This window comes from Taudactylus pleione, unplaced genomic scaffold (genome assembly GCF_031769625.1).
Source record: "Taudactylus pleione unplaced genomic scaffold, aTauple2 ptg000459l, whole genome shotgun sequence".
Lineage (NCBI taxonomy): Eukaryota > Metazoa > Chordata > Amphibia > Anura > Myobatrachidae > Taudactylus > Taudactylus pleione.
In genome coordinates, this window is record NW_028284861.1 from 122,558 (window position 1) to 150,218 (window position 27,661).

Consider the following 27,661-nt stretch of genomic DNA (forward strand, 5'->3'; position numbering starts at 1 on the left):
GTATTATCAGTCCCACAGTCCTCACTAGAGTTGGTGTTTAGTACAGCGTTCACAATATGTTGTTGTCACTGACATACAGATGTCAGAGCTGCAGGAGATATTAGATACTCTACATTTTTCTATATATAGAAGATTGTTTCAAGACAAGTATTTGTAAAATAGAGTTTTCTTTAATATTATGTAAAATGAACACCTGAATAAACAGCCTAATTTAGATGGAGTTTAAGCGACCTTTCCATTGATGTTTTTCCAATATATAGGAGGATTACACAGTAGTGAAGAAGACACCCGGTGACTGTGAGACACCCAGCAGCCGTCTCCCTTTGTCAGGAAGACTGAGCAGGACCCAGAGCCCCATCACGGTGCCTCCACCTCACTCACTGATACATGAGAGACACAATGACCAGAAGATCCTGGAACTCACCAAGAAGATCATTCAGCTGCTGACTGGAGAGGTGACTGCTGGGAATGGGACATTATACAGTAACACCAGGGGATGTGTCTGGGTGATGACTGGAGAGGTGACTGCTGGGAATGGGACATTATACAGTAACACCAGGGGATGTGTCTGGGTGATGACTGGGGAGGTGACTGCTGGGAATGGGACATTATACAGTAACACCAGGGGATGTGTCTGGGTGATGACTGGGGAGGTGACTGCTGGGACTGGGACATTATACAGTAACACCAGGGGATGTGTCTGGGTGATGACTGGAGAGGTGACTGCTGGGAATGGGACATTGTACAGTAACACCAGGGGATGTGTCTGGGTGATGACTGGAGAGGTGACTGCTGGGAATGGGACATTATACAGTAACACCAGGGGATGTGTCTGGGTGATGACTGGAGAGGTGACTGCTGGGAATGGGACATTATACAGTAACACAAGGGGATGTGTCTGGGTGATGACTGGAGAGGTGACTGCTGGGAATGGGACATTATACAGTAACACCAGGGCATGTGTCTGGGTGATGACTGGAGAGGTGACTGCTGGGAATGGGACATTATACAGTAACACCAGGGGATGTGTCTGGGTGATGACTGGAGAGGTGACTGCTGGGAATGGGACATTATACAGTAACACCAGGGGATGTGTCTCGGTGATGATTGGAGAGGTGACTGCTGGGAATGGGACATTATACAGTAACACCAGGGGATGTGTCTGGGTGATGACTGAAGAGGTGACTGCTAGGAATGGGACATTATACAGTAACACCAGGGGATGTGTCTGGGTGATGACTGGAGAGGTGACTGCTGGGAATGGGACATTATACAGTAACACCAGGGGATGTGTCTGGGTGATGACTGGAGAGGTGAGTGCTGGGATTGGGACATTATACAGTAACACCAGGGGATGTGTCTGGGTGATGACTGTATCATTGTGTGTGTCAGGTTCCTGTAATGTGTCAGGATGTCACTGTCTATGTCTCCATGCAGGAGGGGGAGTATATAGAGGAACACAGGGGTCTGTACAAGGACGTGATGATGGAGAATCACCGGCCCCTCACATCACTGGGTAAGTGGAGAATGTAATTTATTGTACAGGGGAGAGCAGGTTGGGGGCCCCTATATACACACATCACCTGATAATCACATATATACAATGTACTCAGTCACTGTGTGTCTCCTACAGATGGACCCAGTTTCAGAAATACCCCAGAGAGATGTCCTCTATATTCACAGGATTGTACAGAGGAGAATCACAGGACCCCACAGGAGCATCAGGTAATATAGGCTCTTCCCAATGACCACAAAAACCAAAGTGACTTTTCATTAATTGACCTGTATTTATTAATTATTCTTCATCTAATCGATTTTTTAACATGCTGATATTATACTATTTATTCTCAAATAATGTACTCAGACATTATTAAGGTGTTATTTTATTGTTTTCTGTGAAATTTAGAATGAAGATCTGACTGATATTAAGGCAGAAGATATAGAGAAAGAAGAAAAGACCTATATGACAGAAATGAAGGTAGACGATATGGACGGAGAAGAAGAAACGCATGTGACTTATATTAAAGCTATAGAGGAAGAAGAAAATATGTATGTGACTTATATGAAGGCAGAAGATATAGAGGGAGAAGAAGAGACGTATGTGACTGATATGAAGGCAGAAGATATAGAGGGAGAAGAAGAGGCGTATGTGACTGATATGAAGGCAGAAGATACAGAGGGAGAAGAAGAGACGTGTGTGACTGATATGAAGGCAGAAGATATAGAGGGAGAAGAAGACACGTATGTGACTGATATGAAGGCAGAAGATATAGAGGGAGAAGAAGAGACGTATGTGACTGATGTGAAGGCAGAAAATATGGAGGGAGAAGAAGAGACGTATGTGACTGATATAAAAGTAGAAGATATAGAGGGAGAAGAAGAGACGTATGTGACTGATTTTAAGACAGAAGCTACAGAGGGAGAAGAAGAGATAAATGTGTCTGATATGAAGACAGAAGCTACAGAGGGGGAAGAAGAAATGTATGTGACTGATGATAATAAAGCAGAACATACAGAGGGAGAAGAGATGTATGCAAGAGGTGATCAGCAGTGCAAGGAGGAGGAAATCCCTACAGATATCAACACAAGTAATCAGCATTTATATTTTTGCAGAAGAAAGTCACATATTGGCTTTGCTCAGCCACTACAGCAATCTCTTCTACACCATCCTCTTCCAGCACTAACTAAAGAGGGAAAAGTATCTGGACAGTGAGGAGTCAGGAGCCATCAGCCCCTATTATACTCCTGCTCTCCCCATCACATCATGTCACTGTGTGTTACCAGCCCAGAGATCTGACCAGTCTCCTCCTTACACTCTTTGGTATATCTCATACATCAGGAGCCATCAGTCCCTATTATACTCCTGCTCTCCCCCTCACATCATGTCACTGTGTGTTACCAGCCCAGAGATCTGACCAGTCTCCTCCTCACACTCTCTGTTGTATATCATACATCAGGAGCCATCAGCCCCTATTATACTTCTGCTCTCCTCCTCACATCATGTCACTGTGTGTTACCAGCCGAGATATCTGACCAGTCTCCTCCCCACACTCTCTGGTGTATCTCATACATCAGGAGCCATCAGCCCCTATTATACTCCTGCTCTCCCCCTCACATCATGTCACTGTGTGTTACCAGCCCAGAGATCTGACCAGTCTCCTCCCCACACTCTCTGTTGTATATCATACATCAGGAGCCATCAGCCCTTATTATACTCCTGCCCACCCCTTCACATCATGTAACTTTGTGTTACCAGCCCAGAGATCTGACCAGTCTCTTCCCCACACTCTCTGGTGTATCTCATCCATCAGGAGCCATCAGCCCCTATTATACTCCTGCTCTCCTCACATCATGTCACTGTTGTTACCAGCCCAGAGATCTGACCAGTCTCCTCACACACTCTCTGGTGTATCTCATACATCAGGAGCCATCAGCCCCTATTATACTCCTGCTCTCCCCCTCACATCATGTCACTGTGTGTTACCAGCCCAGAGACCTGACCAGTCTCCCCCCCACACTCTCTGGTATATCTCATACATCAGGAGCCATCAGCCCCTCTTATACTCCTGCTCTCCCCGTCACATCATGTCACTGTGTGTTACCAGCCCAGAGATCTGACCAGTCTCCTCCTTACACTCTTTGGTATATCTCATACATCAGGAACCATCAGTCCCTATTATACTCCTGCTCTCCCCCTCACATCATGTCACTGTGTGTTACCAGCCCAGAGATCTGACCAGTCTCCTCCCCACACTCTCTGGTGTATCTCATACATCAGGAGCCATCATCCCCTATTATACTCCTGCTCTCCCCCTCACATCATGTCACTGTGTGTTACCAGCCCAGAGATCTGACCAGTCTCCTCCCCACACTCTCTGGTGTATCTCATACATCAGGAGCCATCAGCCCCTATTATACTCCTGCTCTCCCCCTCACATCATGTCACTGTGTGTTACCAGCCCAGAGATCTGACCAGTCTCCTCCCCACACTCTCTGGTGTATCTCATACATCAGGAGCCATCAGCCCCTATTATACTCCTGCTCTCCCCTCACATCATGTCACTGTGTGTTACCAGCCCAGAGATCTGACCAGTCTCCTCCCCACACTCTCTGGTGTGTCTCATACATCCTACATACATATACATGATCCTAACTGTGTTCAGGGCCGTAAAGGGCTGTGCTGAATCCCAGTGGGGGCCCCCACACACAGACAAGAGGCTACTGTTGCTCAGCTTGTGCTGGGCTGGTGTGAGGTAAGAGGGAGTGATGGGGATGGCGCCGGGCCCCTCCAGCAAGCCTGGGTCTGGGTAATTAGTACCCGGTCCCACCCCTCTGCCCCCATACCTGTGTTCTACCACATGTGAGATTAACCTCTTGAATAATGATACCTTACTAGTTCATTCTTTATATGTGTATACTAACACTGCAATACTAAAGCTCAATAAAACTTACTACACATCTAAAGATTATCTGTCCATCCAGCCAACTAGTTGATTGGTTGGAATGAAAATCTGGTAATGTATGGGAGTAACTGATGATCAGCAATTTGCTCCTAAATGCCAGAAAACAGATGAAAATGGCTGTCAGTTATGTTTGATCTAAACATTTTGTTCAAACAACAGTTTTTGTCCATTTTCTGGCGTTTGTGAGCAAATTACTAATTGTTATTTGCTTTCATACTTTACCAGATTTTCATTCTAACCAATCAACTAGTTGGCTGGTTGGACAGATAATCTTTAGATGTGTGGCCAGTTTAAGAGGCGTGACTTTATATTGCATTCTTGTGTAGCAGAGTTAGTGCACATTTTGTGATGTTTTCACAAAATGTGCACCAACCCTCCACTGTGTTAGAGGGCCGCCAGAATTGTGTCCCCCGCTTATATAAAGTGACCATCATCTAATATTAGAGACTAGTGTAAAACATCAGCAATAAGGTCAAAATGGCCGCAAGCGGACTTCCTATGACTCCACCTTAATAGAGGTGCCATGTTCTAGATATGGAGGTCTTAGGACTCCGGATATACGTTTTAAAACAAAGTATTTACACTGGTATCTAATTTTAGATGATGGTCACAGTGTAGAAGAACTTAGGCTTGTTGTTATTGTATATAACCCTGAGGAAGTCATACAGACCACACTGGTGGTCAGGACGAAACGCGTTGTGAAGACTGATGGAGGCTTTTGTCAGTGTCTATTATCTTCAATCTTTTAGAAAGATTTTTCAGATAAGTGATTCATAGGGCTCGATTCAATTGATCGCAAAGTAAATAGTGCCGGGAGGGAGCTCCCGGCGCTATTCAATTCTGCGCCGTGAAGTCGGGGAATGCCCGTTCTCCCGTCCCTTGTGCCTTAAACAGGGTGTTTAGTAGCGAGAACGGGCATTCTCCGACTAAACTTCCCGGCACGATGCTGTTTTCTCGGCAGAAAACAGCAGTAGCGCGTAGACTTTTGTCGGATTTCTGCTCGCATCCCAGGAGGGGTGAGAGAAGAAATCATTATCCGGGCTTTGCAGCGCGCTGAATTGAATAGCTTCGGGAACTAATTTCCGGCGCTATTCAATTCACGTTGAATTGAATCGAGCTCCTATATTTTAATCATAGTACGTTTGGATTTATCTTGTTTTTCCAGTGATATTGGGTGCACTGGAGTGGATATTTTAACCATTTTTGTGAGATGATCATGTGACCTGTTTATTTTTGGGACGGGACCACGTGGTAATTACACATTCCCCTTTGGATGTATTGGTGATTTTATGTGGACAATATTGCACAAATATATAGAGACACACACACATATAGTAATGTATGTGAGGCTTTGTCTTTTTGGGACATCGCAAGACAACTGCAGATGGAGTAAGAAGGTGCTTATTAATTATCTTGGAAGAGTAAAGCTTGATTCTCTATAGCCCTGAGGATGTTGTATTATACAATGAAACGCGTAAGGATTAGTGCACATGCTGGAGGGTCCTCTTATTCTGGATGAGGATTTAGGTTTCCTGAATCCAGAAAGATCTTTTTTCTGCTATTTTGTTCTTAATTATTGTATATTATTTATAAGACAGCACAAAGTGCCCACAGGACCATACAAACAGGGTAAACAAAAAAAAACCATGTCATTGGGATATTTCCCGTAAGGACAGAAGAAAGGATCCTTTTTGGGGGCACACTGTTTTAATGATTGCAGAAAAAAATAATTAAATAAAAATTATAGGTAATATCTCCATGTATTAAGATGAAAAAATGTCCGATTTAAAATAAGTATTAAATGTAGTATATTTTGTAAGGGATATCAATACTTGCCGTAGCCTGAGAAATGGCGAAAATATTTAACGCATATATATGAAAACGGGTAAATACCTTTAAAAGTCTATGGTTATAGAATAATAAATGATGATAGAAGAGGCTGGTAGAGAATTTTTAGATGCTTAGAATATATGGAAAATTTTGGGGAAAGAGGGCCTGGCCTGCACACCCTAGCTCTAATGGGATGTGCTACCTAGTTGAGACTTATTACAACAAAGAAAAAAGAGAAACCAGATGCACCCGAAACCACGCTGGGGGCGGTTTGGGGGTGCCCCATGCCCCAGACATGAACCCCTATAGTGTTAGGGACTTACCCGAAGAGGTTTATTTTGACGATGGTGGGTAAGCTCATATATTTGGCCTAATTTCTGCCAAAAACCTCGTATATTATGCATAATTATTAATGGTTGTATGGTGCATCTGGTTTCTCTTTTTTTGTTTTAATATATGGAAAATACCAGAATATATTAAGATTAGAGCAGCATGTCAAAGTGACAGATAGACACAAATGAAAGATCTAATTTACTCCCAGATTTAGTATAAAATACAATTGAGCAGCTGGATCTGCTCAAGGCTTGGCAAAAAAAAATAATTTAAACACATGAAGTTTCTGCAGCCCATAAATTGTAACGTTTGTAGCTGATAATTGACAATGGCCCGTATTCTATTTGAGGCGAAAAGTCCAGACTTTTCACCTGCTGGACTTTTCGCCTCCTTCACCTGCTTTCCTGGCGGAAAAGTATCGCGCGCGTTCCTTCTATTCCCCATATTCAATTCCAAAGTAGGCGAAATTGGGAACCGGCGAAACTGGGATCCGCGAAATAAAAAACGTGAATTTCCGGGAATTAATCCTAGGACCCCCCTAAAGATGTCCAGACATGGCGGATCACTATGGGTACCTGCAGAAAAAAGTCGGGTTTTTAAATAGCCGCAGCAGGTACATAAATGCGGCTTTGAAGAAGGTGATGCAGAAGAGCATTTGGAAGTTTTAAAAAACAAAAATAACTATGCCCATCACATTTGGGGTACTTGAAAATGGGTGCATGCCTATTTTTAAGTCCCGTAAATGATTTTTAAAAATTCAGCAAAAATGCACCTGCCGCTTCTCCCGCAATGAAAACACCTGCCGCATATAAGGGAACCCCTCTGGACTCCATTCCGCTAATTTAGAAATGTGATTCCTATTTCTTTTTTTTAAAACCCAAAATTTTAATAAATTTTTTGGGGTGTCCCTATTTTTTTTTAAACTTAACACAGATTATTTTTAGGGACTATTCCCAGGGGTGCAGGCTATTTTTTTTAAACCTGCACCCTTAGACCCCGTTTGTACACTTTTGTCGCCTGCTAAAGGCGAACGATAAATTATCCCCGTTTTTTTACATTGACTTTTCGCACCGGCGATAAGTCAGTGAAATTGAATACGGGCATAATGGAAATAGGCAAAAATTACAGACTTTTCGCCCCATTTTGAATATGGCCCTATGTGTATTATGTAATCGCAGCCCTGTGATGATAGGAGAGGTGCTGTCCTGAAGTAGGAGTTGAAAGGTGTAGTTCCAATACCTATGTCCCGCTTCTGCTGTCCTACCATGTGCAAGCAGTGAACGGGAGGAGGAGAGAGCGGGTCATAGGAAAGAAGTCACTTCTGGTGCAGGGCGAGTGTAGCTGTGAGCACCGATATCCAGGAGCATGGAGGGAAAGGCAAAGGGCCTGATTCAGCTGCGGAAGTAGTTGCTATTGCAGCTGCTAACATGATAGCAGTTGTGAAGCTTTATTATGGTAATGAAGCAGGAGGCGTCCATTTGTCCTGCATGCATTACTTTTCCAAGCAGAGTCCAAGGACGCAGCATCGGATCATCTGCGATCACATTGGCCGGCCTTGCTGACCATGGGGTCAGGCAAACCACGCAGATGCTCAAAAGAGACCTGGCCTCTCCAATCCTTCCCACACCGTGGTGACACTCCTTAATATCGGGAAAACAGAGGCCGTTGCTGCCCCAGACTGTTAATCATTGACAGTCTGCTGCCAAACTCCGTCCAACAGACATGTACTGCACATTTGCATTATGGGTCTGGCACATGCGCATATTCCTGACCCTTGGGAGTCTGCGATCAGGCTCAAAGTACCTGATCGGGTTGTGCTATATATGCTGCAACCCATGTGCCCCATGGGGCAGGTTGGAGGTGCCACCACTCACTGCTGGGATCACCCCATGTGTATGGGCCGGTTGGAGGTCCCACCGCTCACTGCTGGGATCACCCCATGTGTAGCGACATGTGTTTCGCTTAAAAATATTTTTTAATTTACAATCATTAAGTTATTTCATCCATACAGCTCCACAGGATGACAATGGGGTGTAGGTGGTACTTGGAGGACCAGACACCAACAGCAAAGTTTTTTTCTATAACAGGATGCTCCAGTCCTTCCCCCTATGCCCCGCCCAAATCCCAAAGGCAACTCAGTTTCTTTGGTGTCCGGCAGAAGCTGGATCACCGTTATACAGTGGGGCTGTTATAAGCAGCCCAAGCTTTATTTTTATTATTTCTTCTTCGGGTCCTTGGGGTCCACAGCCATTACGTTGGGGTATGAATCCTGGTCACCAAACAGTTAACACAAACGAGCTCTCTGCTCCCAGGATGCACTGGGGTTCCTCCTCATATACCCCACCCCCTGCCTCAGGTAGCCAGTTCTTCCTGTTTGGTGTGTACACCACATAGACAGTGGGACTGCAGGAGCAGTCCTGCAGACGAGTAAAAAAGAAAAGAGTTCTACTCTCTATCTCAGCGGGTGGTCTGAGCTGTCCTGGAAGCAGCCTCGCGCCTGATCGGAGACGCACCGGCCACGCGCTGCAACTACCTCCTCCGGCACCGCACCGCTAGCCTTGGCAGGTCCATGGCTGGGCTTCGGCAGGGGCTCTCATGCCCTGGACCACATCCGGATCAAGGAGATGGCGGGTTAGCAGGTGGTTGCGGCGGCCGCTGACGCCGGGACCACGTGGCGGTCCGGCCTCCGTTGGTGAGACTGGCCGGAGGCGCTCTGCAGTCGGGAGGCATACGGCTTGTTTCCTACACTAGACCGCCGGGATATGATGTTCCTGACCAGCCGGTGCTTGTGGCAGCGGCCAGGTCAGTTTACCGGGCAGGTCCAAGCAGCATAGGGGAGGTACGCTTCCCCGGCGGCCCCTCCCCCAATCCACATGCTAGTTCAGTACTCTGGCACAGTGATTGTGGGTTGCTCCTCCCAGCCTCCATATAAGGCAGCCAGCGTGTCTGTCAGTTGCTCTCTGATCGCTGCTGCTTCAGGACGCTGGGCAGTCTCCCTGTATACCTTGCCTACTGCTAGTTCAGGTTTTACAGGGCTCTATCCCTACCTAAGCTTAGGCTGATTGTTGGTAGTGAGAGCTTATATGCGTATGACTCATAGAAGTGTTTATGCATGACATGTGATTGTTGTCTATATGGATACTGTAATTCCTGTATACTGTCACTCTCTCCCCTTCCCTTGCTATGGGTGTGTGGGTTGAGAGTAGAATGCAGCACTTATACACTCACAACCAGTGGCATAGTGTTATGTGTAAGGAGTCTGAGGGTCAGGTGGTGGGAGCCCCGTTGCTGATATCCTGTGTAGCCTGCAAGGCAGGATTGTCCCCACGGGACTTTCTACAAAATGGGCTTTGTGGGAACTGCTTTAGACAGCCACCTCACCAATTAAGTTTGCCTGTTACAGGCCCTGAGCCACCTTGGGCATCATTTTCTTAGGTTATGGCTCAGGTGGCGGAGCGGCTGGCTGCTCCGGTACCACCAGTGTGGGGTTTGCCTCAGCAGATGCATCCTATGCCCATGAAGTGGCCGCCTTGGATGGACCCTGGTGCTGGTAAGGTTATGGCATCCTCGAGGGTTTTTCAGCCTCAGGCTGTCAAACCAAAGCAGCCTAAATCTAGGTGCCATTTGCCTTCTCGCATGGGTGAGTACTCCAGTGCCTCCTCCGAGGAGAAACAGGCACAGGACTCTTCACAGGAGTCTAGCTCCGAGGAGGGTGATGATCATTTCCCAGTAGCCGAAGTCCCCTTTCTAATAAGGGCTGTAAAATCAGTGTTAAATATCGAAGAAGGGGATCCTCCGCTTGGGAAGGCCCCCTGTTTAAGTGCCAGAAGGTGGTTAACGCAGAATTCCCAAAGTCTGAACATTTGTCAGAACTTATGGAGGAAGCGTGGGTCTGTCCGGATAAGAAAAGCCATTCTTCTAAAAGAATGGTGCTTCTATATCCTTTTCCAGCAGAGGACTGTGCCAGGTGGTAGAATCCACCATCAGTTGATGCACATGTGGCGCAGCTGATTAAACGTACCACACTGTTAATCCCAGCGGCTTTGCTGAAGGAAGCCACGGATAGGAGACTGGAGACTTGTCTCAAATCAATTTTCTCACTGACAGGAACGGCCACCCGCCCAGCTATGGCCACTGCCTGGGTAGCAGGAGTGGGCCAAAACTTTAACGGAGTCTTTACCAGATGCCTCTAAGAAGCAACTGGATATGATCTCCTTTATTAGAGAAGGGGCCTCTTATTTGGCGGATGCTGCCTTGGATGCAGGGATCCTTTCCACCAGGGTTTCAGCGGAGTCCGTGGTGGCACGTAGGATTCTCTGGTTAAAGGATTGGAAGGCAGATGCCGGGTCCAAAAAGGCCCTTCCATTCACAGGGGGTGTTCTCTTTTTGGTCCAGAATTGGACAAAATTGTATCCTCCATGGCAGCCTCAAAGACGGCAGGTTTGCCATCAGCAACCTCGTCTAAACTGAGAGGGGCTTCCTTTCGGGGGTTTTGGCCGCAGGGCAAGGCCAAGGGTCAGCCCTCAGTGAGATTTCCACCAAAAAAGGCAGGACCCAGGAAGCCCTGGCAGAACAAACGTCCAGGATCTAGGGTCCAGGATAAACCAGTGGCCTGATGGGACGGGCCTCCCCCTGGGGGATCCCAGAGTGGGTGGCCGACTGCTTCGGTTCTCGGCGCCCTGGCACCTCACAATGGAGGATGCCTGGGTTCGAGGAATTGTCTCCCGAGGGTACGCCCTGACGTTTTGGAGGACTCCTCCTCAAAGGTTTTTTTGTGTAAACCCACAGGAGGGTTCAGAAAGAGCTTTGGCCCTTCAGAAAGCAATTCTTGTCTTACTAGCATCGGAGGTAGTGATTCCGGTGCCAGAGAATCAGTTCCGAGAGGGGTTTTACTCCAATCTGTTCTTGGTTCAAAAACCGAACGGGTCGTACTGGCCTATTCTGAATCTGAGAGAGCTCAACAAATTTGTTCGAGCCCCCGGGTTCAGGATGGCAACATTGCGATCGATTATGTTTGCAATGGAGCAGGGGAACTATATGGTATCCTTTGATATACAGGATGCCTACCTCCACATAACAATCACAGAGGCTCATCAAAAATGTCTTCGTTTTGCAGTAGGAGGGGAACATTTTCAGTTCCAGGCCCTACCTTTTGGCCTGTCCACAGCCCCTCAGGTATTCACCAAGGTGATGGCGGTGATGATGGCATGCCTCAGACGCCAAGGCGTCAGGATTTTGCCTTACATGGACGACCTCCTGTTGCTAGGGCAGTCCCCGCAGCAGTTACAGGATCATTTGAGGCTGACAGTATCATGTCTGTACAGTCACGGCTGGATCATAAACTGGCAAAAGTAGTTACCCTGTCCGGTAAAACAGATGTGTCATTTGGGAGCAAGATTGGACTCCGTGGTGCAGAAAATATATCTGCTGGAGAAGATTCTTGCCTTACAATCATGAATACGCAGGTTGCTTCGCAACAGGCAGATATCCGTTCTAGTGGCCATGCAAGTCCTGGGGTCGACGGTGGCAACCTTCAGGATGGTGGAATACGCTCAATTCCACTCCAGACCTCTGCAGCAATTAATTCTGTCTCGCTGGGACAAGGATCATCGCACGATCAGGTCTCAGTTGCTGCGTCTCTCTCCAGAGCTGCGGTTGTCCCTGTCCTGGTGGTTGCACACAAAGCATCTCAGGCAGGGTCACCCCTTTTGGGTGTCGGATTGGACATTGGTCAAAACCAACGCCAGTCTTCAAGGTTGGGGGGCGATGATGGGGTCACACACTTTCCAAGGAAAGTGGTCAGTGGCGGAAAGCCGGCTACCGATAAACATCCTGGAACTAAGAGCTATATTCAAAGCTTTAGTGCAGGCTCAGGAAATCTTAAAGGGCAGGCCGGTGCAGATACAGTCGGACAATCGCACCGCGGTTGCCTACCTACATCATCAAGGGGGCACAAGGAGTTGGGCTGTCTTAGCAGAGGTATCAAAAATCTTGGTCTGGGCAGAGACTCATCTTCCCACGATATCTGCTGTGTTCATTCCGGGGATTCTGAATTGGGAGGCCGACTTTCTCAGTCGGCAGGAGATAAATGCAGGAGAGTTGGCCCTACATCAACAGGTTTTTTGGAATCTTGTGGACAGGTGGGGTCTACCAGAAATAGATCTGATGGCATCAAGAAGGAACAACAAGGTTCCCAGGTACGGATCCTGGACAAGAGATCCGAGAGCTGAGTTTGTAGACGCACTGACAGTAAAGTGGCGTTACAAGCTGGTATATCTGTTCCCCCCGTTTGCTCTTCTTCCCAGAGTGGTCAGACAGATCAAACAAGAGGGTAGCACCGTGATATTAATAGCTCCGGCGTGGCCGAGACAGCACTTGTTCACAGATCTACGGTCTCTCTCCATTGACACTCCATGGCCTCTGCCATTGAGACCGTATTTGTTGCTGCAGGGTCCCTGCTGGTACCCGGATCTTCATCGGCTATCGTTGACGACATGGCTCTTGAGGAAGAAGGGGTTTTCCGAGTCTGTTATACGGACGATGCTGAAGGCACGGAAACCATCTTCAGCCCGTATATATTATAAAATTTGGCATACTTTCTTTCAGTGGTGTGAACTGAAAGGGTATGACCCACAGAAATTTCTGATATCCAGAGTGCTTGATTTTCTTCAAAGCGGTCTGGAAAAAGGGCTCCGCCTGGTCTCTTTGAGGGTACAGGTGTCTGCTCTTTCAGTCTGGTTCCAACATAAAATTGCTCTGAGACCAGATATAAAGACCTTTTTTCAGGGGGTGTTGAGGTTTCAGCCTCCCTCCGTTTCCCCGGTTGTTCCGTGGGACTTGACTCTAGTTCTGAAGGGTTTACAGGCTCCTCCGTTCGAGCCTTTAAATTCAATAGACATCAAGTGGCTAACAGCAAAGACGGTATTTCTTCTTGCTATGGCATCTGCACGTAGAGTGTCGGATTTAGCTGCGCTTTCCTTCCGTGAGCCGTTCTTGATATTTCATCAAGATAGAGCAGTACTACGTACTAGGGAGGGTTACCTTCCGAAAGTAGTGTCTAAATTTCCTATTAATGAAGAAATAGTAGTTCCAGCATTTCAGGGCTCTAGTCTCTCACCAGGTGAGGCTTCCCTGAATGTGGTCCGTGCGTTGAGAATTTATGTGAGCCGCACAAGCAAATGGATTGTGTTTCTGTTTGTTGTTGGTTTTTTGAGTTGTAATTATTTAGTTATTTTCTTCTATTTTTGAGATATTGTCTATTTATTCTTGTAATTCTGTTTCTTTGTAGCCCTTTTGGATAATTAGTTTTCTTCATTTCTCTGCAATGTTCAATGAAGATTTGGTCACCTGTACAGTTTTGTCTTAAGCATTGGAATTGTCCTTCTGGAATATTTACCCATTGTCTGATGATTACTGTTGTACGCCAACATATTGTTTCCATTCACTTTCTTGATATGGGGTCTTGTTTGGATACTGTTTTTTCTTTTATGTAAATTTCAAGATCCAGGAATACCACCGTATCTGTGCTGTAGGTGGTTGTGATCTCCAGATTTAGAGAATTACTGTTCATATAAATAAGAAATTCCTTCAGCTCTTCATGGGACCTGTGGCCGGAGGCTGACCACACGTGAATCATGGCCGCGGCTCTGAAAGGGTTAACCCCTGTGCTGCGGCGCCATTTTTAAATGTAACAATAGGTGCTAGGCGCTCTGTATTTAAATGTTTTAACGGTGCTAAGTGCTGGGTGTGTATTAAAATGTATTTATATAGTCTTCCGCAGCCCGGACCTCCTCTGACGACCGCGGCAGTATTAACCCCTCGTTGCATGGTGTCGGGGGGGAGGTTGTAAGGAGCCATTGAGTGCTCCATGCTGGGGATGGGAGCTTAGCTCCCGGTGGCACAGCTACACAGCAAGGCTGCAGTGCTGTGTGCTGACTGCCTGGAGCCGTAAGCACAGCTCCCTGGGCTCCAGGGCAGCAGTAAGCTGCTGCAGCCAGGACAAGTGTCCCAGACTGCAGGGCTAAGCACTGCATGCAGGGGGGACCAGGCTAGCCGGCTCCCTCCATGGCGCTGGTTAACCCCTGGTGCACGGTACCACGGGGCACTGTGCGCTGACGCTGGGGGTTGGCGGCCTCCCGGCGCCCCAGATCCACGGCTCAGCGTGGATGCCAGTTAACCCTTGATGTGCTGCACCGAGGGGAGGACTGCGGCAGCTGCACGCTGGGGATCGGTACCCCAATACGGAGGAGAAGCTGGCAGAGAGGGGGCTGTGTGCCAGCTACTGGGGACCGGTGCGCTGTCCCAGGAGTCACCAGTGCCACCAGCCCCAGGAGCTCCAGAGGCTGCGACTAAGCAGTGGGGGTGGAAGCGCTGGGGGACCAGGCAAGCAAGCTTCTGGTAACCCCTGGTGCTGAGAGAGCCCCAGCCCTGAGCTCAGTCTGCAAGAGTGCCGGGCTAGGAAAGCCCAGCGCTTAGCCCAGAGTATACAAAAACAAATGGGTTTAAATAAAAATGTCTTTAAACTGCATGTGCAGCACTGAGCTGGGCTCACAGAACCCAAGCTGCAGGGCTTCAGTGATTAGAGCCTGATGGGGGGGCACAGGCACAGAGTGCATATGTGTACAATATAAACATTTATTTTAACGGTATATACTTAATGTATGATTGTAAATGTATTATTTAAGGAAAATTGCACTTACCTTTGATTTCCCTGGTTGGCCAGGGATTCCAGACTTCTCAGTGGGCTGCTGGATCCTCCAGCCCCTTCCAGAGCAATAAATGTGCCACCTATGCAGCCTAATGCCTGGAAGTGGTATGAGGAGGGTGCATAGGAAGCTAATGCAGCCAGCTAATTATTCTCAGCGAGCTCCAAAAGAGCTTCCCCTCTGTGGCCAGGAAACCATGCCTAGGGACCCTGATGGTCCACCTCTGGAGCTCAGATTCAGGCAGGGGTGGCAGGCTTGGTCCCTTAGCAGATTCCTGGAAGACGGTTTTGGGGGTAAACCTCCCCCGGCCCTAGATGAGCCGACTCCTGGGTGGCGACTAAAACACCAGGTAGGCTCGGGCACAGGGGAGTGATCACTCCTCCTTGTCCATAGGGGACAATGTTAAATGTGCATGTGGCCAGCACATGCACAGGACATGCACTTAAGGTGATTGGTTGGAAACCACAGGGCGGACTTACCCCCTGTGGTAATGTGTATTTGAGTGGCATAAAAGAAGGCTGCATACCTGGTAAAAATGTGAAACCTTGTATATCTTTGTAATATCAAGACTGCTGTATCATCTATGTATGCTATACCCCCGTAAAGCTAAAGGGAAGATCTTTTTCAAGTCTGTGAGCAATAAACATCTTTGCCGTACAACTACATCTGAATCTTGCGACCAACAGAATTGCAAAAAGCGCTATTCCATTCTCCAGCTGTTCTTTATTGATCCAAACGTCTCCAAAGCTCAAACCCTTTGCCAGCTACCCTGCAGAGCCTGGTTCTTAGCGAGGGATCAGGAGAAATCAGCCGACACCAATCGGGGTGTATGGCCACAGCTAGCTAACGCATACGCAGCAGAAGCGGTTCCAGGTGCCGGAGGTAGGAGTCTGAGTGTACATAAGGAAAAGCGGTTCCAAACGACAATGGTGGGATGCTCGGAGGTGGCAGCTATATACCCTCCCACTGCGCAGTGGTTGGAGTCAGTGACAAGCGGTCACTGATGGTAAGCAGGGATCCCTGATACCCCAAGGTCCAGTAATCTGTGATCGGGAGTAGAGGCTGCGGCCATCTGGTCACAGGACCAATTCTAGACGAAAAACAGATTGTCTATATACTATACCTATTCACAATTTTATCTATGTAGATAATGCAATGATACCAGCATCTATGCTTTTTATTGTATTTCATGAGGCTTATAAAAGCTAGAAGTTCTTATAGTCTTGAATAATTTTTTTTTTATATATATTTTCTATCTTTGTATATTCTTATTAAATTTATATTATTCATTTGCAAACAACATGGGTGCTTCCTGATTTCTCACTGCCCTACCATATGTATGGTACTTTGTAATGCTGGCACACCCATGCTTGCCTCCGGTACTGCGCCCGGTGACCTTCAATTACCTCTCCCAGTCAGAAGAGGCATAAATATATAGCATCTATATATAGCAGCACTCAGGACAACTAGTAAAATAGATATACTGTGACAGAAGCACTGGTAAAGTGCTAAATGGCAAATATATTTCTCCAAGGTTTCTGACCTATGTATTTTAAACCCTCAGGATTAGTGCCTGCAGCTGTGAGATAAGCTGTGTCAGGTTTGGCTCTTGTACTACTTTTAAATACTGTGCCTATGCTTGTGGTGAGGGAAATAGGCCCTACCACTTTGAGAGGGGGAATCTGTTTCGTGCTAGGATTTGTATATTTTCCATTTTATACTGCACAATAAAAACTAGCTGAGGCTAGCTTGTAGGAAAATCCTGGACTCGTACTGTTTCCTAAATGCTGTGTGTTTGCAGGTTGCATCTACCCCAGGAGTGGGACCTCCTGCCCCAATCTTATTACAATAGGTAGAGCTATATAACTAGACAGATAAAGTTTTATATATATATATATATATATATATACATACATACATACATACAGATTCGGAGGTATAGGCGGCACTCCTCCAGACTTGTAATAAGTATAGAATACGTCCATTATTTCCAACGTTTTGGAAGGAGTACCTCCATCTTAAGATGGAGGTACTCCCTCAGATAGTTGGAAATAAAGGACGCATTCTATACTTATTACAAGTCTGGATAAGTGCCGCCTATACCTCCGAATCTGTATATTGAGTGGGCAGACACTCTAGGAGGGCACCACAGCAAGATATATGATTGAAACCACACAGAGTGCCAGCCTCGCAGGGTTCGTTTATCTTTATTAGTACAGTTTTCATCTTTTTTTTTACTTTTTGTGGGACTATTACTACTCCTCATTTTACCTAGCCGCTGTTTTTTCCCCTATAGACTAATATACAATTTTCTATTAAATTTATATATAGGATATATTACATCCTTAATCTATTAGTATTTTGTACGTTTTTTATTAGCACTAAGGAATTTTTTCTGCCTTTTCTTTTGTGTCAAAAGTGAGGGATAGATCTATCACCCTTTGCCTAGAACTTGGGAACCGGGTGAAAGTTCTCCCTTGGGCATTATCTAGGGCTGGCTGGCTCCTGGGATAGTAAAAAGAGCCTAGAGTCCTAGGGGTCTGCTCCATTTAGTAAGGTTTGTTTCTTCTCCTATATTATGTGTATGAGTGTGAATGGTAGAAGCCCAGAGTGTTCTGCATGATATTGTACTAAGCACAAACCTCTGGGAATAGGGGTGAGAATAATATTAATGATGCCTTTTCTGTGGGATACTTTGATAACTATTTTATTTCTACCAGGTGGAGAGAATACAAGGAAGACCTCGGAGGAACATCTCGTTTTGTCTCCAGATTTTAAATTAGAAGATAACCACACACAAGGATCTCCAGAAGAAAATTACATAACCCTAAATATACATCCATCACTTCTTAGTGCAGATATACCATCTGATCCCTCTATTTTTGAAGAATGTACTTCTGGTTACTCACATATTGTTGCACATAGTACAGATCATAGCAGTGATACAGTCACTTCTGATTGTGGAAAATGTTTTACGCCCAAATCAACTCTTGTTAGACATCAGATAAGTCACACAGGTGAGAAACTATTTCCATGTTCTGAGTGTGGGAAATGTTTTACAAAGAAATCAAATCTTGTTATACATCAGAGAATTCACACAGGTGAGAAACCATTTCTATGTTCTGAGTGTGGGAAATGTTTTACAAAGAAATCAAATCTTGTTATACATCAGAGAATTCACACAGGTGAGAAACCATTTCTATGTTCTGAGTGTGGGAAATGTTGTACAAAGAAATCACATCTTGTTATACATCAGAGAAGTCACACAGGTGAGAAACCATTTCCATGTTCTGAGTGTGGGAAATGTTTTACAAGGAAATCAAATCTTATTTCACATCAGAGAAGTCACACAGGTGAGAAACCATTTCCATGTTCTGAGTGTGGGAAATGGTTTACAAAGAAATCATATCTAATTACACATCATAGAAGTCACACAGGTGAAAAACCATTTCCATGTTCTGAGTGTGGGAAATGTTTTACAGAGAAATCATCTCTTGTCACACATGTGAGAAGTCACACAAGTGAAAAACCATTTCCATGTTCTGAGTGTGGGAAATGTTTTACACATAAATCATCTCTTGTCACACATGTGAGAAGTCACACAGGTGAGAAACCATTTCCATGTACTGAGTGTGGGAAATGTTTTACAAGCAAATCAGAGCTTATTGCACATCAGAGAAGTCACAGGTGAGAAACCATTTTCATGTTCTGAGTGTGGGAAATGTTTTACACAGAAATTAAGTCTTGTTACACATCAGAGAAGTCACACAGGTGAGAAACCACTTATTCTAATCAAGTATTAATCAATTTGGTATGAAAGGAATAAGTGTTAAAGCTCCCGTTCTCCAGTCCTATAAATGGAGGAGAATCTAATAGTGGTCGTAATTCTCGATCGAATCCTTACCACCTAGTGCGTTCCAACATTTGAAACGCTTCCACCACGTGGTGGAGCACTGGAAATACATCATCTAAAGTGCGTCATCGGCATCGAGCATTTTGTGAACACGTGGATCGTTCCGCTCACGTGATGTCCACACGCCTGGAATGTATCATGCATGTGTGGGGCTTCATGCCCATCAAGTCACATGGTCAGTATGGGGGGGAAGACCTTCCATCTATTTAGACAGGATGGGTAATGTACTTAGGAGACAACACTTTTCTATAAGAAATGGGATAGATAATAAAAACCTACCACTTTAAAATGACATTACCATGGTTTAACTGTTTAAAAACACTGAATAACATCACCAATTTAAAAATAAACATTTAAATGATATATAAAAGGAGAATACATTTGTCATAGTGAATTCCATATCTACTATAGAGAACAATCATCTAGCATTACATACGATTACATAAATACTTATAAATATGAGTAAAAAATATTTAAAAAAAAAAACGTAAGAAGCCGATAAGATAATTCATGAATTTATAAAAACCATTTAAGCTCAAAATCGCTGTTTCACCCTAAAGGTTCCAGGGTCCTCAGCTCGTATATAGTTTTCATTTCCGTTTTGGCTAGACAGATATCTGATTTTTTTTATTCTCCAGTTTCCCTCAACTTTTTTAATACCTATAATATGTTTGATGCCTGACGTAGAACATTCATATTTTAATTTAAAATGTTTAGTGTGTGATTTTCGGACCCTCTTTTAATACTCCTCATGTTCCCCCATCTATCTTTTAATTTCCTTTTTTGTTTTTCAAATATATTGGAGATTACAAGTGCATTCTATAATGTATATACAATTAGTGCTTTCACAGGTAATGAAATCCCGTATTTTAAAAACCTGTCATGTGGTTGTTGATGAATATGTCTCCTTACATTTTTGATGTTGATGGGTCCTACATGGGATGCACTTTCAACATCGATGGAATCCAGTGGTTTTTATTCTATTGCACCTTTTTTCTGGGATTGCACTTTTCACAATTTTATTTTTCATATTTTGCGCTTTTCTTTATGTGAAAGCAGGTACAGGGGTAATATCTTTTAAAAGGTTCAAATATGCCAATGTTTTTTAAAAATCTGTTCTACTGAATGATACTGATTGTTGAAAGTGGACACGAAAGGGAGTCTTGGATGATTATTCTGCGATTGTGGTTTTCTGCATTCCAGCAAATTTCTCTGGGGGATTTTTTTCATCTCTTCAATATTGTCTTCAATGAACAATGAACTTATTTTTGAGTTCTGCTTGTTTGGAATACATTTTCGTTGGTACAATTTCTTCTAATTCTCTGAACCTGGCCCTTTGGGACATTTTTTAACCACCTCGGGTGATGATTACTGGTGGTGTATATGTAGGTGTTACTGTCAGTTTGTTAACTATAATTTTTGGTGTTTAATTTATCTCCTTTATAAATTAAGTCTAAAAAATTCATCTCATATTTATTCTTGTTAAAAACTAAATTAATATTAAGAGAGTTTTTTAAAATGTCACAAACTAAAAGAAGGTTGTCCTCTGTCCCGTTCCAGATAAAAAATATATCATCGATATATCTAACCAATAAAATCATTATTTTCCCATATAGTTGACTCCTCCCACCATCCCATAAATAAATTGGCATAAGATTGTGCAAAAGGGTGCCCATAGCAGTCCCCCTAAGTTGTAAATAGAACTGTCCATCAAACCAGAAATAGCCATTTTGTAAAATGTATAAAATGGCTTCTTTAATAAAATTTATCTTTTTATCATTAAATAGAGGATTCTTTCTCAATGCATATTCTACACCCTTAACTCCTGCCTCATGGTCAATAATGGTGTACAATGCACTTACATCTGCTGTAACCAAAAACCTTCTTCCATAAGGTTAATTCCCTATATTTTTCTAATTACATCCATTGTATCCTTTACATAGGATTTCAGTTTGATAACTTCTGGTTGTAAAAATGAATCGAAGAAGTGTGATAGGTTAGGGGAAACTAAGTCAGTTCCCGCAATGGGGCGTCCCGGTGGGTTTTGTTGATCCTTATGTATCTTTGGTAAGATATAAATTACTGGGAGAACTGGATTTTACTTAATTACATATTTGGATTCTTGTTCACTTATTATCTCATCATTTACTGATCTTTGTATCATGATTTTTATATATTCAATTTTTTCACTGGGATTTCCGTTTAGAAGTTTCTCTACATCGGACCCATGCACACAATAGTGGTTGACCTGACCCTCCCGCAGAATTGCTAAACTTCCTGCACGCAGTAAGAGCTCAGGCTGCATCTTCCATCGCAGGGGCTTAATTATTAATGTGCCTGTAATGGCCGAATGGTCACTTCCTGTCAATCAATGTGCAATGACACTGCGTACAAATTCGCATCTGTGTCCTTTGCTGAATCAGGCCCATAGTGTGTTGTAAACAAACAGTGAAGGGTTAAAATGTGTTATAACACATTTTTCCTTTCTAACACATTTTAACCCTTCACTGTTTATTATATATGTACTTCACTTTTTATTTTCATTCTTTATATGCAGCCTAGGCTGCTCTTAACATCTCTTTTACACTGCACTTTTCTTACTATGGCGGTGCCCTGGGGTGGCTTGGCTGGGCCAGTTTGGGGGTGTCCTGCGCTCTGGATTTGAATCCTAGTATGTTAGGGACCTACCCGGCAGTGGTGGGTAGGCCCATAACCTTGGCCATGATTATGCCAAAAACATCTATTCATTGCAAAAATGTATTTATTTATATACAATCAGTTAATTTGGAGTTGAGCACCTGTACTTCTTTTTTTTGTGCATATATCAATTGTCTCCACAGGTAGTATGTCCAATTATATATATAATATATATATATATATATATATATATATATATATGTTCAAGGTGTGCAGTCTGAAGCCCATTTCCCATATAAACATCCATAACTATGACAATACCGATCACAATACTGACAAGTAAACAATCTCCCTTCACTGTCACAATACCGACAAAAGCCAACCAAGAAGTCACATCAGTCAGAGGAGTCTCGCTAAGTCCCGTAATTGTCCAGATCCGCCATGTAACAGATGGCAATGTAGATGGCTAACCCCAGGCTAATGCGCGAGTTCTGTCTTCATACACCATCTAAAAATAGCCGGCCATCCCGTTTACAACGGCCATACCTGTCCCTTATTAGAGGGCAAGTTAGATAGATAATATACCGAGAAACCAAATAGAGAATGCTAACAAAATCCCATTTTCATACCTAACTATACCCTTTTTTGTCTGTTTTTTTTTTAAACAAAGTTTTGAAACACGCTTCCTGTAATTACATACTGTATATACGGGATACGTATCCTAATCCTACAAGGGGGATGTCTAAACATAATCCCCCCCTTCCCCTAGCCTAATCTTAAACCTCATGGGGGGCCTAAAACTAACCCTCCCCCCATAGCTAACAGCTACTATAGTTTTGCTTACCTGCATTCTGGGAGCCGTCCGTCGGGGTTCTGGCATCTAGATCTAGACAGACCTTTGAATATAGACGTCTGTCTTTAGTCCTGCCTCTAGCTTTAGAAGCAAATATGTAGTAGGCCTGCTTTTCTGCTGTGGGCATTTTTAATACACACACATATCTCTCTCTCTCTCTGTGTATATATATATATATATATACACACACACATATAAGGGTGCACTGCATTAACCATCGATAGCGTGTCCCAGTGCCTCCCTTAAATATCTTGTGGAAGCCGTCACTCAGCCCAAAAAAATGTAACATCAGGTAAATTAAGTGTTTTGAAATCCAGAACCACATAAAATACATTGAAAGAGCAAGGTTCACTTAATACACACTTCAGCTCCTCCATGTGTCACTCCAGTCCCCTCCCTTACCATTCCAACCCTACAGCTCACAGGCGGCCTCCCCCACTGGCTCTCAGGCAATAGTGCCCCCGTGTATTTGTGGCCCTTATGCAGTGCCTCCTGTATTTATGCCCCTTATGCAGCGCCTCCCGTATTTGTGGTCCTTATGCAGTGCCTCCTGTATTTGTGGCCCTTATGCAGTACCTCCTATATTTTTGGTCCTTATGCAGTGCCTCCTGTAGCTTTGACCCTTTTGCAGTGCCTCCTGTAGCTTTGACCCTTTTGCAGTGCCACTTATGCATTGTCCCCTGTTGTTTTTTTCACATATAGTAGTGCCCCGTATGCCGCGCCCCCAGCCTACTTAGTATAACTTACCTGACCACTTTGTCTTCTCCAGCCTCCGAGCGCTGCTGCTGCTGCTGCCGCCTTGTGCCTCTGTCTTGATCTAACTTTATCCATCGGGTGTGCAGGGTAGGCTCTGCACCGCGTGGGTAACAATGATTTCACTCTCCTAGTGCACTACTGGGAATGCTGCTGTTCTCTGCAGTAAATGCTTCTTTAGCCTCCAGTAGCTTCAGAGGCCAGCATTCCTGACAGCAGGGGTAGGAGCGGAGCGCCCTATGCAATTGCACGGGTCGCCTGCCCCTATAAACGGACCTGCATTTGTGTTTGTATACACAAACACACGCATGTTTAATTTTATATGGCAAGTCGATATTACATATCTTGATAAAAATACAATAAAGTCTTATGTTTATTATTTTTTATTTAAAGTTAAAAAAATAATGCAAGCCATGTTTTATTCACAAAGCAAATCAACATAAATTTAGCAAATCAACATAACATTTTAGTTTAACATTTACAAGCTAAAAAATATGAAATATACATTATTTCTTATTGATGCAAATAAAAAAGAAATACTTTGCTTAAGACAAATTAAACAATACATTATATGTTTTTCTTTGTATAATTTTGTTATTGTATTTGTATAAATGTTTTTTATTTATTGACTTGTATTTTTTAAATCCATTTTCACTAGTTCAAATTCCTCTATTAGCTATGAAAAAAAATAAGATTAAAATCTAACTATACTCCAATATGTTATTTAAAACAATAACACACAGTCCTAAATTATTGAAACAGTTCTTCTTTCGTATAATAAATATTTAGCCAACTATTTTCTATAGCTTTGTGTATGAAATTCTGACGGCTGGTAAGTATCTCACTAAATACTGACGTTGCAATCACAAACTCTGAAGATCCTGACTGGGCATGGTAAGTATACTAACCCTCCCCTTCTCCCCCAACCCCTAACTGGAACCCTCCCTTAGTGGTGCCTAACCTCCCCCCTATGGTACCTAACCTCCCCCACTGTGGTGCCTAACCCCAAGTCCCTCTTGGTGGTGCCTCAACCTAAAATCCCCCTCCCGCAACTTAACACTAACGCACCGGTTGTGCCTAGACCTAACACTCCCTTAACCTCTGAAACTTACCTTCTGCATGCCTATGTTTTGCATTCTGTAGCTGGGTAGCTGACACTGGGCTTGATTCAGCACGGATAGCAATCCTGCACACGCACGCTGAAATGTTTTTGAAATGAATGCCATCACAATACACTTGGCTCAATACTTAGAGACGCAGCACAACATAAATCCTTCCCTTCACACAGTGATTGCTCAGGCTGCATATAGGTTTGCAATGGATAAATTATACACGCCCCTGCAACTTTATTCAAATACACTGACACGTCTGCACTTGCTTGACCACACTCCCACACCACCCACCAATGATACTTCGTGTCAATCACTTCCAGGTGGGCCTGTGTATACATTGCAATCACATTCCCTATTTTAGTGACTAGTTTGCATACACACTGTAACTAAGATGTATATACGAAGAATGCAAGAATCATCTGACTGCAGAGTTGCACTTGTGTTACTTGTAGAATTAGGGCCACTGTTTGTATTCTAGTAATGGTAATTACAGTGAGCATCCCTTAAGCTGGGATGATGACTATCCCTTTTTTATTCAAGTATTACTTTATCTTAAAACAAAATGTTGTGGGGGAAGCCCCAGAGAATCTTTGCGCTTACCGTCTGCCCACCGCCTTTTCAGCTCTATGCCAGCCTCATTGGTTCCTCCCCGTCTAGTGGCAGGCTGGTCCCTTCATGCCGCCCCGCTTCTCCTGGACACAATGGCGGAGGAAAACAAACATGGCATGAAGCTTCAATCTTCCCGAAAGAAAAAACAACCAGCACCTTGTCCCCAAGTCCTACTCTCAGCCCGATATCCTTGTGCTGTCATCACAGGGTCCTGCGCACCAAAGTAGGATGCAGACCCCTTACGCCCAGTCTAACTCCAAAAAAAACACCCCCAACAAAACATCTTTTACCCCCAAAAAATAAAAGGAGTGTAACAAAACACATCCTCAACCCCTGACAAAAAATCAATCAATACATTTATAGGGTTACAATCAAAAATCTATTTTACTTTTAAAAATCATGGTTCATCAGTTCTTGGTTCCGGGTCCTGTTCTTCCTGGCTTGAGAATTGCATCCGTTCCATTTCCATCCTCATCCGAAGCTCTCTATTTTCTTCATGTATTTGCTGGACTCCACTGTATGTTGATGGCATTGCAACCTGTTCAGTTTGTAGATGTGGATCTACTTCAGAGGATCTTTTGATATTGTCCGTCAACAGCTACAGTTGGTTGGCAATCAATCTTGTGTTTGTGTTGCCTTGATGCTGTCACACTATCATATGGTTAAAGTGGCTGTCCATCTGTTGGAGATGACTAAAAAGCACATCAAACGTTGTAGTCATTTGACCAAAGTACTGGCCTATCGTTTCCCAACTGCATGAGTGATTTAGCTGTATATTTGAAATCTGGTTCATGCTCTGCGCCAGGCTGTTAAAATGTTGTTCCATCCATATCAGATCTTCTGTCCTTTGTTCTTCTATCCATTCTTGATCTTCTCCTTTATTCAAACCATTCCTGATCTTCTCTTCTCCTTTGTTCAACCATTCCCGATCTTCTCTTCTCCTTTGTTCAAACCATTCCCGATCTTCTTTTCTCCTTTGTTTAAACCATTTGTGATCTTCACTTATTTTCTGTTCCTTCCATTCACGATGCTCCTATTATTGCAGTATTAATATAACAAATTTAAAATTATGTAAATAAACGCAAAGATATTAAAAAATAAAAACGTCTTACTTTTTTTTATGTATAATATTTATTGGGTCCTTACTAATAGTCTCTCTTTGAGGTGCATTTTCTTCATTTGATTGCAAGTTTGGTGAGGATGATGCTCCAGATGCAATATCTGTTACTATCTATTGTACTTTGTCCTCCTGCAATTATAAAAACAATTTTATATATATATATATATATATATATATATATATATACACACATACAGTATATTTAAAAAAAAAAAAATTATATATATATATTTTTTTTTTTATGTTGATTAATAGAAAAAATAAACAATTTAAAAAATGAAAATTTAATAACATTACATTATAACAACGGTATGTAGTGATTATGTCGATGTAGAACAGTACAGTGAATGAAACTTTGATTATTTTGAAACAGACATACCTGTGTCAAGAAAACCTTGTACTGTGGTTATAGTCCTGGCTTCCCTTTCACCTACGGTTTCTTCCTGGTCAGAAGGAACTGTTCTTTCTGTGTTTTCTGCTTTAAGATTCCAACATATTAATGTTTTACCAATGTCATATTCTGTTATGAGTATTGATAACCCAAGAAAAATCACTAGTGGAGTGTGTGGTATATGTACTAAATCAGATTCCCTTTATGTAATCATCAGTTCTTGCAGAATCCCACAATGAAGAGTTGATGAATAAAAAGTGGCATACTCCACTCACTATGCAATAGGTGTTCTCAAGTATTTTAAGTTTAATTTAAACAAATGTGTACTGTACTCACATACAATCTAGATGTTTTATTTCCATAAGTCTTTTTCATTGATGAGACAGCTTTGTGATTTCCCAAAAAATATTGTGGATATTCACCAGAGTTAATTATAAATGTTCATTAAAAAAAATTACTGCTGGGTGTAAGCACAACAGATAACAGGAGTTCTCATACACTTTTCCAATCTACTGAGAATAAGAAAACAGTATTTTCCTGTACCTTAGTTGAAGTCCAGTATATTTAATCTTGCATCATGCTGCAATCATTTCATAGTAAACAAGATTACTATTCTCACTGCGCTTGTCCCTGAGGGACAGATGTACTAAGCTGTGAAAAGTTATACACTGGAAAGTGATAAACAGCCAACAACTCAGCTGCTAACTGTCATGTTTCAGGCTGTGTTAGAAAAATGATAGTTAGGAGCTTATTGGCTGGTAGTTTATCACTTTCCAGAGCTTAGTACATCTGGACCAAAGTGTTCAAGTGCACAGCTTCCACATTTCACAGTTAAATTTTATCCACAAGTCTTTAATTGACAAAATTCTCTCAGCAATGAAAGATACTTTTATGGGAATAGAACATCTGTCTCATTTTGGATGAACTAACCACTATGAAGAT

At 43.5% G+C, this 27,661-nt stretch overlaps 1 protein-coding gene across 1 annotated transcript; it reads left to right on the forward strand.

Moving 5' to 3' along the window:
• Positions 1 to 426: 426 nt before the first annotated feature.
• Positions 427 to 19,097, forward strand: LOC148504710 (uncharacterized). Its single transcript, XM_088448576.1, has 7 exons — positions 427 to 455; positions 1,438 to 1,516; positions 1,634 to 1,725; positions 1,907 to 2,588; positions 11,814 to 11,822; positions 18,058 to 18,270; positions 18,349 to 19,097. The coding sequence occupies exons 2-7, from the start codon at positions 1,483 to 1,485 to the stop codon at positions 19,020 to 19,022; spliced, it is 1,704 nt and encodes a 567-aa protein (XP_088304702.1). The 5' UTR covers positions 427 to 455; positions 1,438 to 1,482; the 3' UTR covers positions 19,023 to 19,097.
• Positions 19,098 to 27,661: the final 8,564 nt, after the last annotated feature.